We start from the raw sequence: 13,342 nt of genomic DNA, 5'->3' as shown, positions 1-13,342 counted from the left end.
TGAATACCTCGTATTGAGGCGCTTCGGGCCTTACGCGGCGGCAGCCACCCCAAGACTAGACGTGTGCCCTGTGGTTCGAAAGCAAACACGAGACGTGGACGGGGATTTTGTGGAAACCGTGTTAATAATGGCGTCTACAGCAGGGAGAAATACCTTGACTGTCGTTCGTGATTTCATGAAGCGTGTTTCCAATACGAAGCGATTTGATCGGCTGATGGGACAGGTAAACGTTATCGTATGTTCTAAAAATAATGTGATGCATAATTGTGATCATGGTGGTTGAGTGGCATAGTTCTGGAATATGAAAATGAGCACTGAAATTGCTAATAACTTGTTATACAGCTCTTTGAAAACCCTCAAATGATTATCTGGTGTGTTGATATGAACCATGGTCATCTAATACAGATAGGATTATCTGGTGTGTTGATATGAACCATGGTCATCTAATACAGATAGGATTATCATCAGGTCAATGCTTTTTCTCATTTAATACAGATAGGATTATCATCAGGTCAAGACCTCATGGGTTCAATTTTGCATGTACGGTACAATGTTGTAGGAAGGAGAAAATATGCTCAAATTATTTAGATGGCCACACGATGATGTTTTATTCATGGTATTTGATACCAGTTACATGGGAATGATGTCCAGAACTGGCATTGTTCAGCTGTTTCAAGCAGCAATTGCTGCTAGCATCTCAGGAATGAAGGATGGGGATAATGTGGATATGCACATTAAGTTATATCTTTCCAAGTTCAGCTACCTGGTTATCACCATATACCAAAATATTTGTATCAGCCCTGCTTTTTTAAGCAATTGTCAAATACTTTTGATTATTTGCTGATCCATGGCTAGTAAGTTCTTTGTGCAGGTATTATTCAGTAGTTTATCCCCAACCCCGCCAACTGGAGTCATTGCAGATGAGGCATTCTGTCCTGCACTCTGCAAGTGGTGCTCCGCAGCAGGCAAACAAGCCATGCCTGAACTATGTTGAGTTGTTGCCCCATTTGACCAACCCCAGCCTGCCTGGTGGCCCAGTTCTACCTGCCCAAATGAAGCCATTGTCCTATCCACCTAGTCCAGCCCCACTCAGGTGGAGCTGTGGGCTGCCTGACCAGCTCCACCCCGTTGTGTCCAGGTTGTTGTCGTGGCCGCCGAGCCCGGCCAGCTGAAGGCCCAGTTCACGGTGGCCGAGGAGCACCTGAACGCGGGCGGCACGCTGCACGGCGGCTACACGGCCTACTTGGTGGACGTGCTATCAACAGCCGCGCTCATGACCGTGCCGCCGAACCTGGCCGGCGTGTCGGTCGACCTGAGTGTCGCGTAAGTGGCCCGAGGCGTCGCCTCCACTCCATTGCGCCTGGTGCGCTAGCGCCGACTGCGATGCCCGTCGCTTTCCGTTCTTTTCATCTTCCCCGGGTTTTTGTTATCGTTTTCGCATCTTGTCTGCATAGTTTCCCCGTCGCCTGGACAGACCAAGCGGACGGATGGACGCTTTGTGGCACTGTGAGCAGCGGGGCACCAGGACAGGTGTTCACCGATCCTCGCGGTCGGCCGATGTCGTATCACCGACCATGCCATCCTCCATTTGCCCGGCTGGCCGTCGCACCGCTGTGCAGCATCTGGCGTGTGTGGACTGTGACATTCGCGCCGCCGGCCGCAGGTACATGAAGGCCGCCAAGGCAGGAGACGTCGTCACCGTGGACGCGCTCACGCTCAAGGTGGGACGTCAGTTAGGCTTCAGCAGCGTCGACCTCAGGAACGACGCCGGCCAGCTGCTCGCGCAGGGCAAGCACACTAAGTTCCTGATTTAGTGGCCTCTGGCGGCCGCTGGCTCCACTTGACCGGCGGGGGCACCGGGGCACCGTGTGGGCGCGGACCTGGGCCGGGCATTGTCGGCCGGCGGCTCCGGCGGAGAACGGCGCCGAGTCGTCAGAAGCCACCCCGACAGTCTTCCAGCGGAGAGACAGTAGTGCGACTGCTGGCGTCCGACGAACTCTACGCCTCGGGGACCAGTGGATAGATGAAATGTCCAGGGTTTCGGTGACAACTTTAATCGTCATTTGACCCTGCTGACCTAACAAGTGCAATGACCCTGGCATTACTGTGTATCAAGGCATTCGCAGCCCGGATACAGTGTAAGGTGCGCATGCAAATGAGTGACCAATGTATAAATAGACTGAGTGCCGGTCTCGGTCGGGCTCCGTAACATCCGTTTCACCACGCTCACATCGTGGGTTTGCCCCAGACAGCTCTCTACGAGGCACACATGACCAAACTCGATGTAGTAGCACGCAATCCAGCCTCCACAACAGGTATCAAAAAGTATTCGCATCCGACGACGATGATCACAGACAACACGATAGCACTGCGCATTTCGAACTTGCCGCATGCACTAGAGGTTCTTGAGCTCCCGCGCGAATGACGTCATGTCCATGAAGTCGCGGCGGGTCTTGCCCTTGCGCGTGCTCGAGAGCTTGCTGTTGACGGCGCCGGCCGCGGCGCGCGCCGTCTCGGTCAGATCACCGTCGGGCCGGCGGCGCAGACAATACAACACTTCGTTGACCTCCTCCGGGATCGGGTACGAGACGCAGGCGGCGAACGTGGCGCTCAGGTCGGCCCGCACGCGGCCGCTCAGCGCCGCGTCCCGGGCCACCAGGTTCAGCACGAACACGCCTGCCGCGGGACACTGCATCAGTCACTGGGCGGCGGAGGCAGCAGCGCCCGCGAGCAGACGGTGGACTGCGTGCTCCTGCCACAGTGGCACGGGACTCGAGGGTCGGACGGCGCCCAACAGCGGCGACCGCGCGACTCTGGCCTGGTAGCAGGAATATTGGCAGCCCACCAGGATTCGAAGGCCCAGACGAATTTGGAGCCGCGCGCTCCATTCTTTTGGATCATAAACCCACTTGCACTGATTCCGCCACAGGGTCAGGGGAGGAGCAATACCTCAACATTCGTTTCGTTTGTGTGACGCTAGCGGCGTTCTAAGGAAACAAATCGCTTCATAAGCTCAATGTGCACGCCGCTTTTGATTAGTGGTGGAGTCCCTGGTCATCAGTGGTGCAGCCCCTGGTCATCAGTGGTGGAGCCCCTGGTCATCAGTGGTGCAGCCCCTGGTCATCAGTGGTGGAGCCCCTGATCATCAGTGGTGGAGCCCCTGGTCATCAGTGGTGGAGCCGATAGTCGCGTGCCGATTCCAAAAACCAACGCGGGGCATTGCGACGGAAGCACTGTCTGCAGTTATACGGCGAGCTATAGCGGTACAGGTGTGGAAAGTAATCTTACGTCCCAAGATGGTGGCGTTTATCAAATATACATGAGTCCGCTGAACTCACAGTACACATTAAAAACCGAACATCCAGCAACGCGCGAACGAAGACCGACGGCAGAAGCATCTTCCTATCACAGACGTCAACAGTTAATCACTGCCTCACAGCGGGTCCGCAGCCGAACTTACCGTCCTCACACAGGCAATCGCGGACATCGCGGAGCAGGTCTGGCTCCACGAACGGAGCCGGCGGGCAGCTCATGCCCAAGCTGGGGTCCTTGCAGTCCACGTCAAACATGATGACCGAGTACTGCCGACCTGTCAAACAGCATGACGTCACAGCGGTGTCATGGTTAGGTGTCGGTCAAAAATACATCGCCAACTTGGCGAATCACACAGCAATGCGCGATCGCTGTGGTATTTCTTGTTAGTACCAGACGTTCAAAGATTTACTCCCCACAGATGTGCCTCTTCGTGGATGGATGATGGGTGGATCAGATGGGTGGATCGGATCTTTCACACGGAACTAAGTTATTGAACGCGAAAAATAACTTCGCATTTTTAAACTTAAAGCGCCAAAAATTAAAATAAACGACTTAACGCCAAAAATAATTATGTCATGAACTTGCAGTTTCTATGTTATAATTTTGAATCTCGCCCAGCTAAATGCATCGGATGCTTGCTTTCTTGGCGCATCAAACAAAGCGCTTGAGAGGGTTCTGGTGGCGTGTGGCACCAGATATATTAGCGGCGCCTGCGTCCGAATTTACGCTCCAGGCGTCGTTAACCGTCCCGAAGGCCAGGTCAAGTAGCTGCCAGTCCCACCCTGAGAATCCTACTTCCCTGGCAATAAACATAAGAACGTCTTGGGATTTCGTCTTTTGCAAACATTAAAACACAGAACTGTTTGTTAACGCAAGATAATAGAATGAGCAACGCATCAATGCTTCAGCAAGTCAACTTTCAAACACGCATCTCGATATGGAAGCCGGGCATTGCGATCTCGTGTTTCCGGTGGCGTCCTAAAATTTTGTATGCTTCCGTGGCCAATGGGGCCGACCAGAATCTCCTGGAGCAGTAGTCTTAGAAAGAATAGCGCGTTATTTGGAGATTTTTAGACTTCACCTTTACAGCACAGAAGCTGTGGATCATATAAGTCAAGGTATCTTGCGGTGGAACAAGGGCCTTGCGAGAGCCTAGGCAACACGCCCGGCAAGTGATACCTGCAGCGACAGATGCATCGCCGCTTCGAAGATACACTGCACTGCTACCAAAAAACGAGCGTGCCCAAGAGCAGTTTTGCCGAGCTTTATCCTGACGTCTACCAAAACGCATCTGTTTTAAACGCAATGTGCTTTACTAAAGCCACAGTAACAGAGCGACCCTCAGGTATCAGGTGGTCACTGTACACGACTGAGAGGTGTTAACTTCAGTCGGCGTGAGCTGCACATGAGTGCGGGCAGCTGCTGGGTCGGTACGGCTGGACCCCGAATGGCATTTGCCAGCGGCCGGAAAGGCGAGAGGAGCTTCCCTACCACTGACGGTGTCAACCGGAGCGGTGGGAGCCGCCTAAACACGCGCCCGGTCGGCGGTCGGCCGGTCGCCCTCCTCTGCCTGCTGCTGGCGCCGAGTCTGCCGCGGCCGGCGGCAGCCGTCAACAGCACGGCGCCGCCGCCGCCCGGCGCGGTAGCACGCTACCACGATTGCGACTGCGGCGTGCCCATCTACCCGGTCGGTCGCATCGTGAACGGCGTGCCCACGCGCCGCGAGGAGTTCCCCTGGATGGTGGCGCTGTTCGCCGGCCGCTCCTTCCGCAACCCACCCAAGTGCGGCGGCTCGCTGGTCACCGACCGGCACGTGGTCACAGCCGCCCACTGCCTCACCTACTTCTCGGGCCTGTCGCCGTCCAACACGTACGCGCTGGTCGGCGCCTACAACTGGACCGACCGGTACGACGTGCACAAGTCGCAGCTGGTGCGCGTGTTCGACGGCTTCCCCATGTCCACCTTCGACATGGACAAGTTCGACGGCGACATAGCGCTGCTGGAGCTGGAGCAGCCGGTCGAGCTCAACGCCTTCACCTACCCCATCTGCCTGCCGCCAGCGAACTTCACGCTGGAGCACGCGGCAGACGGACCGTTGCTAGTGATCGGGTACGGCCGGCTGTGGGCGCTCACCAGCGACGAGACGGGCCCGCAGCCGCAGGACCTGTTCAAGACGGTGCGCAAGATGCGCCTGGTGGACGGCCCCACCTGCTCCGAGGACCGGCAGGTGAAGCGGACCTTCCACAAGTCGATGCCGCTGTCGGCGCGGCAGCTGTGCGCGTACGGCGATGACACCGACTCGTGCCAGGGCGACTCCGGCGGGCCGCTGATGTACTTCGACCGCCAGCGGTACCGCTACTACCTGACCGGCCTGGTTAGCTACGGCGCCATGCACTGCAACGCGCCCGGCCTGCCCGGCTTCTACACCAATGTCATCCACCCGAGCATCCGCAACTACATCGCCTGCAACATCGTCGACGGAGTCACCTGCAGGCACTGACGCCGGTGGCGCGCCCTTCTCCGAGCTGCTCCGCGGCGTCACGGCTGCATGACCGCGGAGCGCGTGGCCTAGACGGCCAGGCGCGGTCAGTCGCAGCATCAGGTGCGCGCGACCCTTTTGCGCCTGACTCGGAGGAACAGCGACCGCGCACGTGTCGCGCTACCGACCGACTGAGACCATGATGAGACCGCGGCACGCCGCTGGGCGGGTCCGAGTCGAGGCGGGCGCGCGACTGACTGGCGGAGCCCGGCGCCCACGCGCAGGCTGCAGCGGGCCGCTCGCCGGCGCATCGGCTGCCCTCTCTGTGTCGACCTCGAGCCACGCCAAGCCGCACCACGGCTGGGACTGAACACCTGGGCATGCCGACACTGCACACGTTCGAGCGCGGCACAGACGGCGACCGAACGCAGGCGGGCGCGGCAGCGAGGCACGGCCAGGCGGAGCTGCCGCGGCGGCCGCCGGCGCGGCCCCACAGTCCCACAGGCTGCAGGGTGTCCGGCGCCCTCCCGGCGGCTCTCAGCTCAAGTTGGGAGCGATGTCACGTGATGTGGAGGCAGCTGACGTGGTGAATGTTGGGAGCGATGTCACGTGATGTGGAGGCAACTGACGTGGTGAATGTTGGGAGCGATGTCACGTGATGTGGAGGCAACTGACGTGGTGAATGTTGGGAGCGATGTCACGTGATGTGGAGGCAACTGACTGGTGAATGTTGGGAGCGGGATGAAAACTAGATCGTTGACATCAATAGCGTTGTCAGATTGCCAGATCCGGTGACAATGAGCATTCGACGGCGGCCTTTGTCCCCAATGGGAGGGGACTGCACCTTATCCTGTGACGCATGTCCCTTGGAACACATGCGCCGTTTGACGCACTCTCAACGCACATGGTGAGACCCGTAGGTTTACAGTTGAACTGTGCTAGGCGTAAGCACACACACACGACAAGAATAAAAGGCCAACATCCATCGGTTTTTGTATCGTAGAAATTGCGAGCACTGACAAAAACGTGGAAGTAGTATCTGGAAGGTCAGACCAGGCAAAGTTCGCCGAAAACGAATGAATGCAATGAGCACCACCTTCGAAACAATCGTGTGCGTCCGGAAGTGTGGAGAGTATTCGGTGGCCGCCGCCCTGGCCGCATTCAGTCACTGAGTCCAATTCAGATTTCCGGTGTTTTCACGTTTGAAACCCAATCCATCCGACTGGGTACTACAAGGCCGGCGTGACGTCATTGGAAAACCCCCATCCCGAAAGCGTGGAAGGATCACCACTGAATAAGAGCATGACCGTCCACTTATTAATCGTTCCCAGCAACAACATCCGCACATGTTACCAAAAAAACAAACAAACAAAAAACACTCAAAGAAAAAACGATTATGATCATCTTGAAGGATTATGATAATCTTGCTAAATGATATCAAAAAAAGGAAAAGAGGAGACTTCCGCATAACAAAATGTCAATTGCCCTTGAAGCTGAACTACTACGTGTTTGACCGCGTTGAGCCCAGCGCTGCAGTGGTTCACACTGGGCGCTGCATTGTGCGGTGTTCCGGCGCCCTGGAGACCCTGACCCCGTGTCCCGGGATACGCCAGCCCGTGCTGTACGGCCCTGTCAACCCATGCACCGACCGCGCTGCGCCGGGTGGTGCCGTCCCGGCTGATTCCTACAACGACCACGTTCAATACGCTTCGAGACAAATCGTACACCAATGCCGTTTTCTGATCGCGGACGGCTCGCGCGCTCACCCTGCGTTTTGCAGTCCCGGATGAAGTGGAGGCCGTCGGCCACGTGCACGGTTAGCCGCCGGTCCTCGGCGAAGTCGAACCAGTCGCGCGCTACGGCCACCATCTCCGGGTCGATGTCCACCACGTCGAGGGCGGCCTGCACGCGGCAGGTCGGCGGGTCGGATGGGAGCGGAAGGCACGGGGACAACAACCGGCGACTAACGGTACGGTCACAGACACAGAGACACACGCACGCACGCACGCACGCACACACACACACACGCACACATCATATATATATATATATATATATATATATATATATATATATATATATATATATATAATCAGTCTTAATTTATTAAACCATACACCAGCTCAAGACGACCCAGTACATGCTGCCGACGAAGGCGAACCCCGAACGCGAGGACGCCCGGCGGCGGCCATTACCTGGCTGAACTTGTCATGTAGGAAGCGCGCCAGCCCGCCGCCACCCAGCCCCACCAGCAGCAGGCGGGCCGGCCGGTCGGCAGCACCGGCCAGGCCCAGGCCGGCCGCCATGTACCGATGATGCAAGCACGAGAGGTGCTCCGCGTCCACCGCCAACGAGCGCTGGCCGCCCTTCGCCGCCACTGCCGCAGCGGTCGGCAGGGTCAGTGGACGGCATCATCAGCATCATCATCATCATCATCATCTAGGCGATCAATGACGTGCAGCAGCTCTCCACGGGTGGTAGGTGGCAGCCCAGGCGAAGGAGAGCGCATACATCGCGAAGACGTCAACGCGTGATCCCGTCACCACGCACGCGCGGGAAATGAGGCAGCAGGACACGGCGACAACAGAGCACCACACATCAGCTGTCAATGAGAAAACGGGACACAGCTTGCACCCAACCCCAAGCAGCCCGTTGGCCGTTGTTAGTCAAACATATAAGCCAGTCGAAAACAGCACAGAGCAATGTCTGAACAGGCAGAGGAAGAGCGTGACAGCTGACGTCCGCTGGACTGCCGCGAAGCGCAGCATGGCAAACCTGGTTTGAGTTTGGCCTCCGACTGAACGATGTTGACGTTCGAGAGGAAGACGAGTCGGCGGAAGACGTCGCCATGCTCGAGGTGTACGTCCTCCACCACGTAGTCGCCGGAGACAGCGCTAGTGCCGCGGTGACGCAGCTCCCGCCGCCCCAGGTCACCGGCACAGGTCAGGAACGGCACCTGTAGGGTCACATAGCACCAGGCATGGTGTTGGTCAGGTCATGGAGGGTCAGGAATGGTGTCTGCACGGTCACACAGTGTCAGACACGGTGTTGGAGCGTCAGGTCAGGTCAGGTCAGGTCATGGAGGGTCATGGGGGTCGGGAACGGCATCTGTGCGGCAACACAGCGTCCGGGACGGTGTTGATAAGGTCACAGAAGGTCAGGAATGGCACCTATCCGGTCAGAGAGTCAGGGACAGTACTGACCAGGTCATGGATGTTCATGAGTGTCGTCTGTCTACCGGGCCATAGGCGTGAGGACCGATTACGCACGATATCAGATACTGGCATGGAGACGAACTCAGGCTTTTGGCTTTGAAACCAAATCCGAAGCCAAGGCGCAGACGAAGCCCAAGTCGAGGACGAGCCGCTGGCTTTGAAATTTTCAAAATTGAAGCCAAAGCTGAGGCTGGTGGCTTCATGTTTTAAAACGTCACGCCGGATCCGAAGCGCACCAGCGTGTAGACAGCGCCTTCCACATATCTGGCGGCTTCGAGCGTAGGATACGTGGAGCCAAAGCCGAAACCTTTGGTTTAGAATCCCAAGACCAAAGCAGGAGCCGACTCTGGCGTGCAGCAGTGTTTCGCGAAAGCCAACCCATTTTCGGGTCTGCTAAGACCGCATGGGATCGCATGGCACACAATTAGGGTTTCGTGGGGTGGCTGAGACCAGGCGGTGACAACAAATGGAAGCTTTTCGAATGTGTGGTTGTGCATCGTTTCAGACAATTAGCTCTCCGGCCGTTGTCAGGCATTAATTGGTGCTGACAATTTGTTAATTTATTTTTTTAACTAATTGGTGATGGCTGATTGATCTTCGGCCATGTATACGCCGCAGCCTCGACAGGGTGCATGGCGTGGTAGGTTGACAGGACGAACAGGACTGTTTTGTCGAGTAAAGTCGCAAACAAAGAGAAAATGACCATTACGGTGTAGAGGCCATCAGCTCAAAATGAGATATGGCCGAGGTCGGTGCTCAAATTAGAAGGCTGAGGACGAAGGCGGAGCCCGATGTTGAAAAAAGCACAGAGCTGAAGCCGACGCCGTTTCAAATCGCACGGGGAGATAGTCGAAGCTCGTCAGCCGGGGAAAATAGTTCAAAGCCGAAATGGAACCAAAAACCTTTGGCGGAAAACTGGCATTTCACCAAAGCAGCTGCCGAAGCCGGTTTCGTCCCATGCTCGATCAGACAGATTAGAGAGCAACGATAAATGCGTGTTTCATATCACAAAGAGTTGGAAATGGTGCCTGCTACTTGTCACGTCAGATCGTCAGAATGGCACCAGTCACTCACCGGGTCACAACTGACACAACGGGCGGAGAACCGCGGCACGCAGCCCTGGTGACCGCGTCACTGCATGCTCACACACATACCCTGCCGCGACGCCGACCAGGCCCCCTGAGCCGGCCGGCCTCTGACCTGGACATCGTCCCGGAGGTGCGCCGGCCGCAGCTGGAGCACGCTGCCCGACAGCTGCTCCTGCACCTCCTGCAGGGCGCCGTAGCGCCGCCGCCGGTCAGGCAGGTGAACCACCACCAGCCGGTCATGACCAGCCGTCTCCGCCAGCTGACGGCGGCCGGCCGGCGTGCCGAACAGCCACTCCGTCTCCCTGGCGACGGCGGAAAGCGACGGTGACGCACGGCCGTCGTCCGCCGCCGCCGCCCCTGGTAACGGCAGCTGCCGGCGCTAATGCACGGCCAATCCGTGTCCCTGGCAACGGCAGCAGCCGGCGGCAATGCACGGCCAATCCGTCTCCCTGGCAACGGCAGCTGACGGCTCTAATGCACGGCCAATCCGTCTCCCTGGCAACGGCGGCTGCCGGCGCTAATGCACGGCCAATCAGTCTTGGCAACCAGAAGCAGTGGCACGCAGCTACTTCATCTCCAGGGCAACAGGATGCGATGGCCGGGCGACACGTGATAACCCCGTCTCCCTACACCCGCAAAAGACGGCTGCAACAGTCAGATTGTCTTCCCAACAACAGAAATGGGCGGCGGCGACGCACTGCCGCCGGACACCATTCTCTAGCTTCAAGCACTTCGAGTTCCGATAATGGGCGGCGGGGTCCTCACCGCCCCTGCGGCACGATGAAGATGGCGAACGCCTTCTTCGTCTTCTTGCGCCAGCGGTCGACGACGAAAAGCGTGAACCTGGCCTCGTCGCCATCGGCATCGCACAGCTCCAGCCGCACGTCCTCACCGCTGCCAGGAGCAGCCAGACCGTGGCGCGTGAAGGCGAACTGCTGCAGCCCGGTGACCGCCTGCCGCACGGCGTCGGCCGAGGGCAGCCGACGCGGCCGCTCGTCCTGCAGGCTCACCTCCAGCACCTGCCCGGCGGCGCGGCGCCGGCCCCGGGTCAATGACCAGGCGGCCGTCTCGCCTTTGAGCTTTCACGCCGGGCATGGCATTGTGTAATCACATGCTGATAGCGCTACGAGACGTGAACACGGACACCAGATCGTTGACGAACGGAAACTTACTGGCTGAGATAATCGGCTTCAGCACGGCTCCCAACGAAATAATCTTAAGCAAGGACAAAATTGTCCGCAACAAAACTGTGCATACGGTTGCAATAGTAGCTAGATTTCCTCCACAAACTGACACCTGCCGGCCCAAAGCCGCAAAAAAGCAATTTTGTTTTGCTGAAAGCCATCGACTTTTCGGATTTATGACAGCTCAAACACGCAAAAATATCCAAAGCAAAGGATGAACTTACGCTCATGGGCTTCCGGTCCGGCAGGAGTTCAAACTTGTGCACACCACAATAAAGACAGGGAAAGGTATCCCACCGGAGTCGGAGTTCTCAGCACCCTTACACCTGAAAAAATACACACATTACATGGCGAACATATTAAAAACCCATGGTCACAAAATGAAATACTAAAGGATGAGATGTCGGGTGATTGCTGGCATGTGTTACAAATGTGGTCCTTCAACTCTCATCACCAACATTAACACAAGCAAAATCCCGACCAGAGGACCGATGGCGAGCTTTTCAAATCGGGCTAAGCCACTCATTACGCACTCATATCTTAACCATCCAGACGGCGTCCAGAATACTGTGGATCTCTGGTATGATCTCAAGACGTAGTCCAGAACACCAGCATATCGTGATAAACATGATTTGGCTGTACACTGAAAGTTCACGAACAAGATGCTTAATTTTAGCATAACCACGATGGCAGCAATCGACATTTCTAACCGCGAAGCACTGACGAACCCCGAAACACCATCACGGAATACCAGAGCATCAAACAAAGTTAGCTCACTTCCCCAGTAATCGCTGAGAGCTTACGACCTGTGCCACTGCCTGTGGCCTGACCTGCAAATGCGAACCATCCAGCCCTGCTGTGGGAACCACTCCAGCAGCTTCTTGAGAATGTGGCCCTGCAGCAGCGACACGCAGACGTACCTCCCGCCAACCTTTAGCACCCGGCCGATCTCCTGAAACGGCACCGCGGTCCGTCGTCACGCACCTCCAGCAAACCCTCGCAAACCCTGAGCAAACCCTGAGATGTGGACGTGGCTAGCTGCTGGAGTGTACCTGCACAGCACACCAATATGACCAGCGAGGAGGCTTCTCCACGTCCAGCACGTTCAACGACGTCACGCGCCTCCAGCAAACCCTCGCCTGAGATGTGGACGTGGCTAGCTGCCGGAGTGCACCCGCACAGCATACCAATACGACCGGCGAGGAGGCTTCTCCACGTCCAGCACGTTCAACAACGTCACGCGTCCGCACGCGGAGCCATCACAGCAACGGCGATGACGCACCGTGAACATGGTGTCCACCATGCGCGCCGTGTGCTCGTCGTCCTGGGTGAAGACGGCGTCCAGCGTGCCCTTGTCGAGCACGCACGTGAAGTTCTTGTCCGGGAACTCGAGCTTCATCAAGTCCATGCGGGTGAAGGTCATGCCGAGCGGGCCGTATTTCTGCAGCATTTGACGAATGACGACCTCGCTGATGTCCACCGACACCATCGACCTGAAAACGGCACCAACCTGACGGTCAATGCCAGCTGATGTCCACGACACCATCGACTGGCCAGACACCACATTGATTGGGCAACACACCATTGACCTGAAATGTGCAAGGCACTGACAGATACATCATAAATGTGACAAACGTGCCATCAATTCAGGGAGTATGCTACCTACTTGACAAGCACACCAGCACTTTAATACATCTAGATAAAGATATGACACTGTATGTACCAACTCACTACTTACCCAATAAACATACAAGCCACATTGCATGTCCTCAATATTACAAATCGGTTATACACATTGGTCAGATGGTTACCCCCAAATGGATGGCAATGATTGAACTCACAAAACACCAATCACAAGATAATCCAGCAAGCAATTATTCATTGTTATCAATAATTCAAAAGCAAATACCTCACTGCTTTGAAATGAGCTGTTCATATGAAAAACAGAACAACCTGATGGAGGTGTACTTTAGTTCATATGTATAGTGCCTGAAGTTTGTTTTGTTGCCCTTTTAGCCCTAGCTGTTACATGCACAGCTGTACAGAACCTCAAAGCAGCGA

The 13,342-nt window shown here is 56.4% G+C and overlaps 2 protein-coding genes across 2 annotated transcripts; one reads left to right on the top strand and one right to left on the bottom strand.

Moving 5' to 3' along the window:
- On the top strand, positions 1–2,209 carry LOC119114495 (acyl-coenzyme A thioesterase 13). The gene is made up of 3 exons (XM_037238605.1): positions 1–223; positions 1,139–1,323; positions 1,664–2,209. Exons 1-3 carry the CDS (start codon positions 128–130, stop codon positions 1,812–1,814), a joined length of 432 nt encoding a protein of 143 aa, XP_037094500.1. The 5' UTR covers positions 1–127; the 3' UTR covers positions 1,815–2,209.
- Positions 2,210–2,296: 87 nt separating this feature from the next.
- On the bottom strand, positions 2,297–12,774 carry LOC119114494 (eEF1A lysine and N-terminal methyltransferase-like; the record flags this gene model as incomplete). The annotated part of the gene is given in 12 exon segments (XM_037238604.1): positions 2,297–2,676; positions 3,461–3,589; positions 7,561–7,696; positions 7,990–8,067; positions 8,098–8,171; positions 8,570–8,750; positions 10,210–10,399; positions 10,863–11,116; positions 11,506–11,532; positions 11,535–11,607; positions 12,112–12,233; positions 12,564–12,774. Coding segments are annotated over 12 exon segments (1,756 nt in total), but the record flags the coding sequence as incomplete, so codon positions are not given.
- Between the last annotated feature and the right edge of the window lie 568 nt (positions 12,775–13,342).

This window comes from Pollicipes pollicipes, unplaced genomic scaffold (assembly GCF_011947565.3).
Source record: "Pollicipes pollicipes isolate AB1234 unplaced genomic scaffold, Ppol_2.1 Scaffold_828;HRSCAF=952_pilon_pilon_pilon, whole genome shotgun sequence".
In the NCBI taxonomy this organism is placed as follows: domain Eukaryota; kingdom Metazoa; phylum Arthropoda; class Thecostraca; order Pollicipedomorpha; family Pollicipedidae; genus Pollicipes; species Pollicipes pollicipes.
This window is presented reverse-complemented; position numbering and strand designations above follow the sequence as displayed.

Excerpts from the sequence above, each read along its gene's own strand:
- LOC119114495 (XM_037238605.1), top strand. The coding sequence starts at position 128 with ATGGCGTCTACAGCAGGGAGAAATACCTTGACTGTCGTTCGTGATTTC. Across the intron at positions 224-1,138 it reads TTGATCGGCTGATGGGACAG|GTTGTTGTCGTGGCCGCCGA; the intron begins GTAAACGTTATC and ends CGTTGTGTCCAG. Across the intron at positions 1,324-1,663 it reads TCGGTCGACCTGAGTGTCGC|GTACATGAAGGCCGCCAAGG; the intron begins GTAAGTGGCCCG and ends CGCCGGCCGCAG.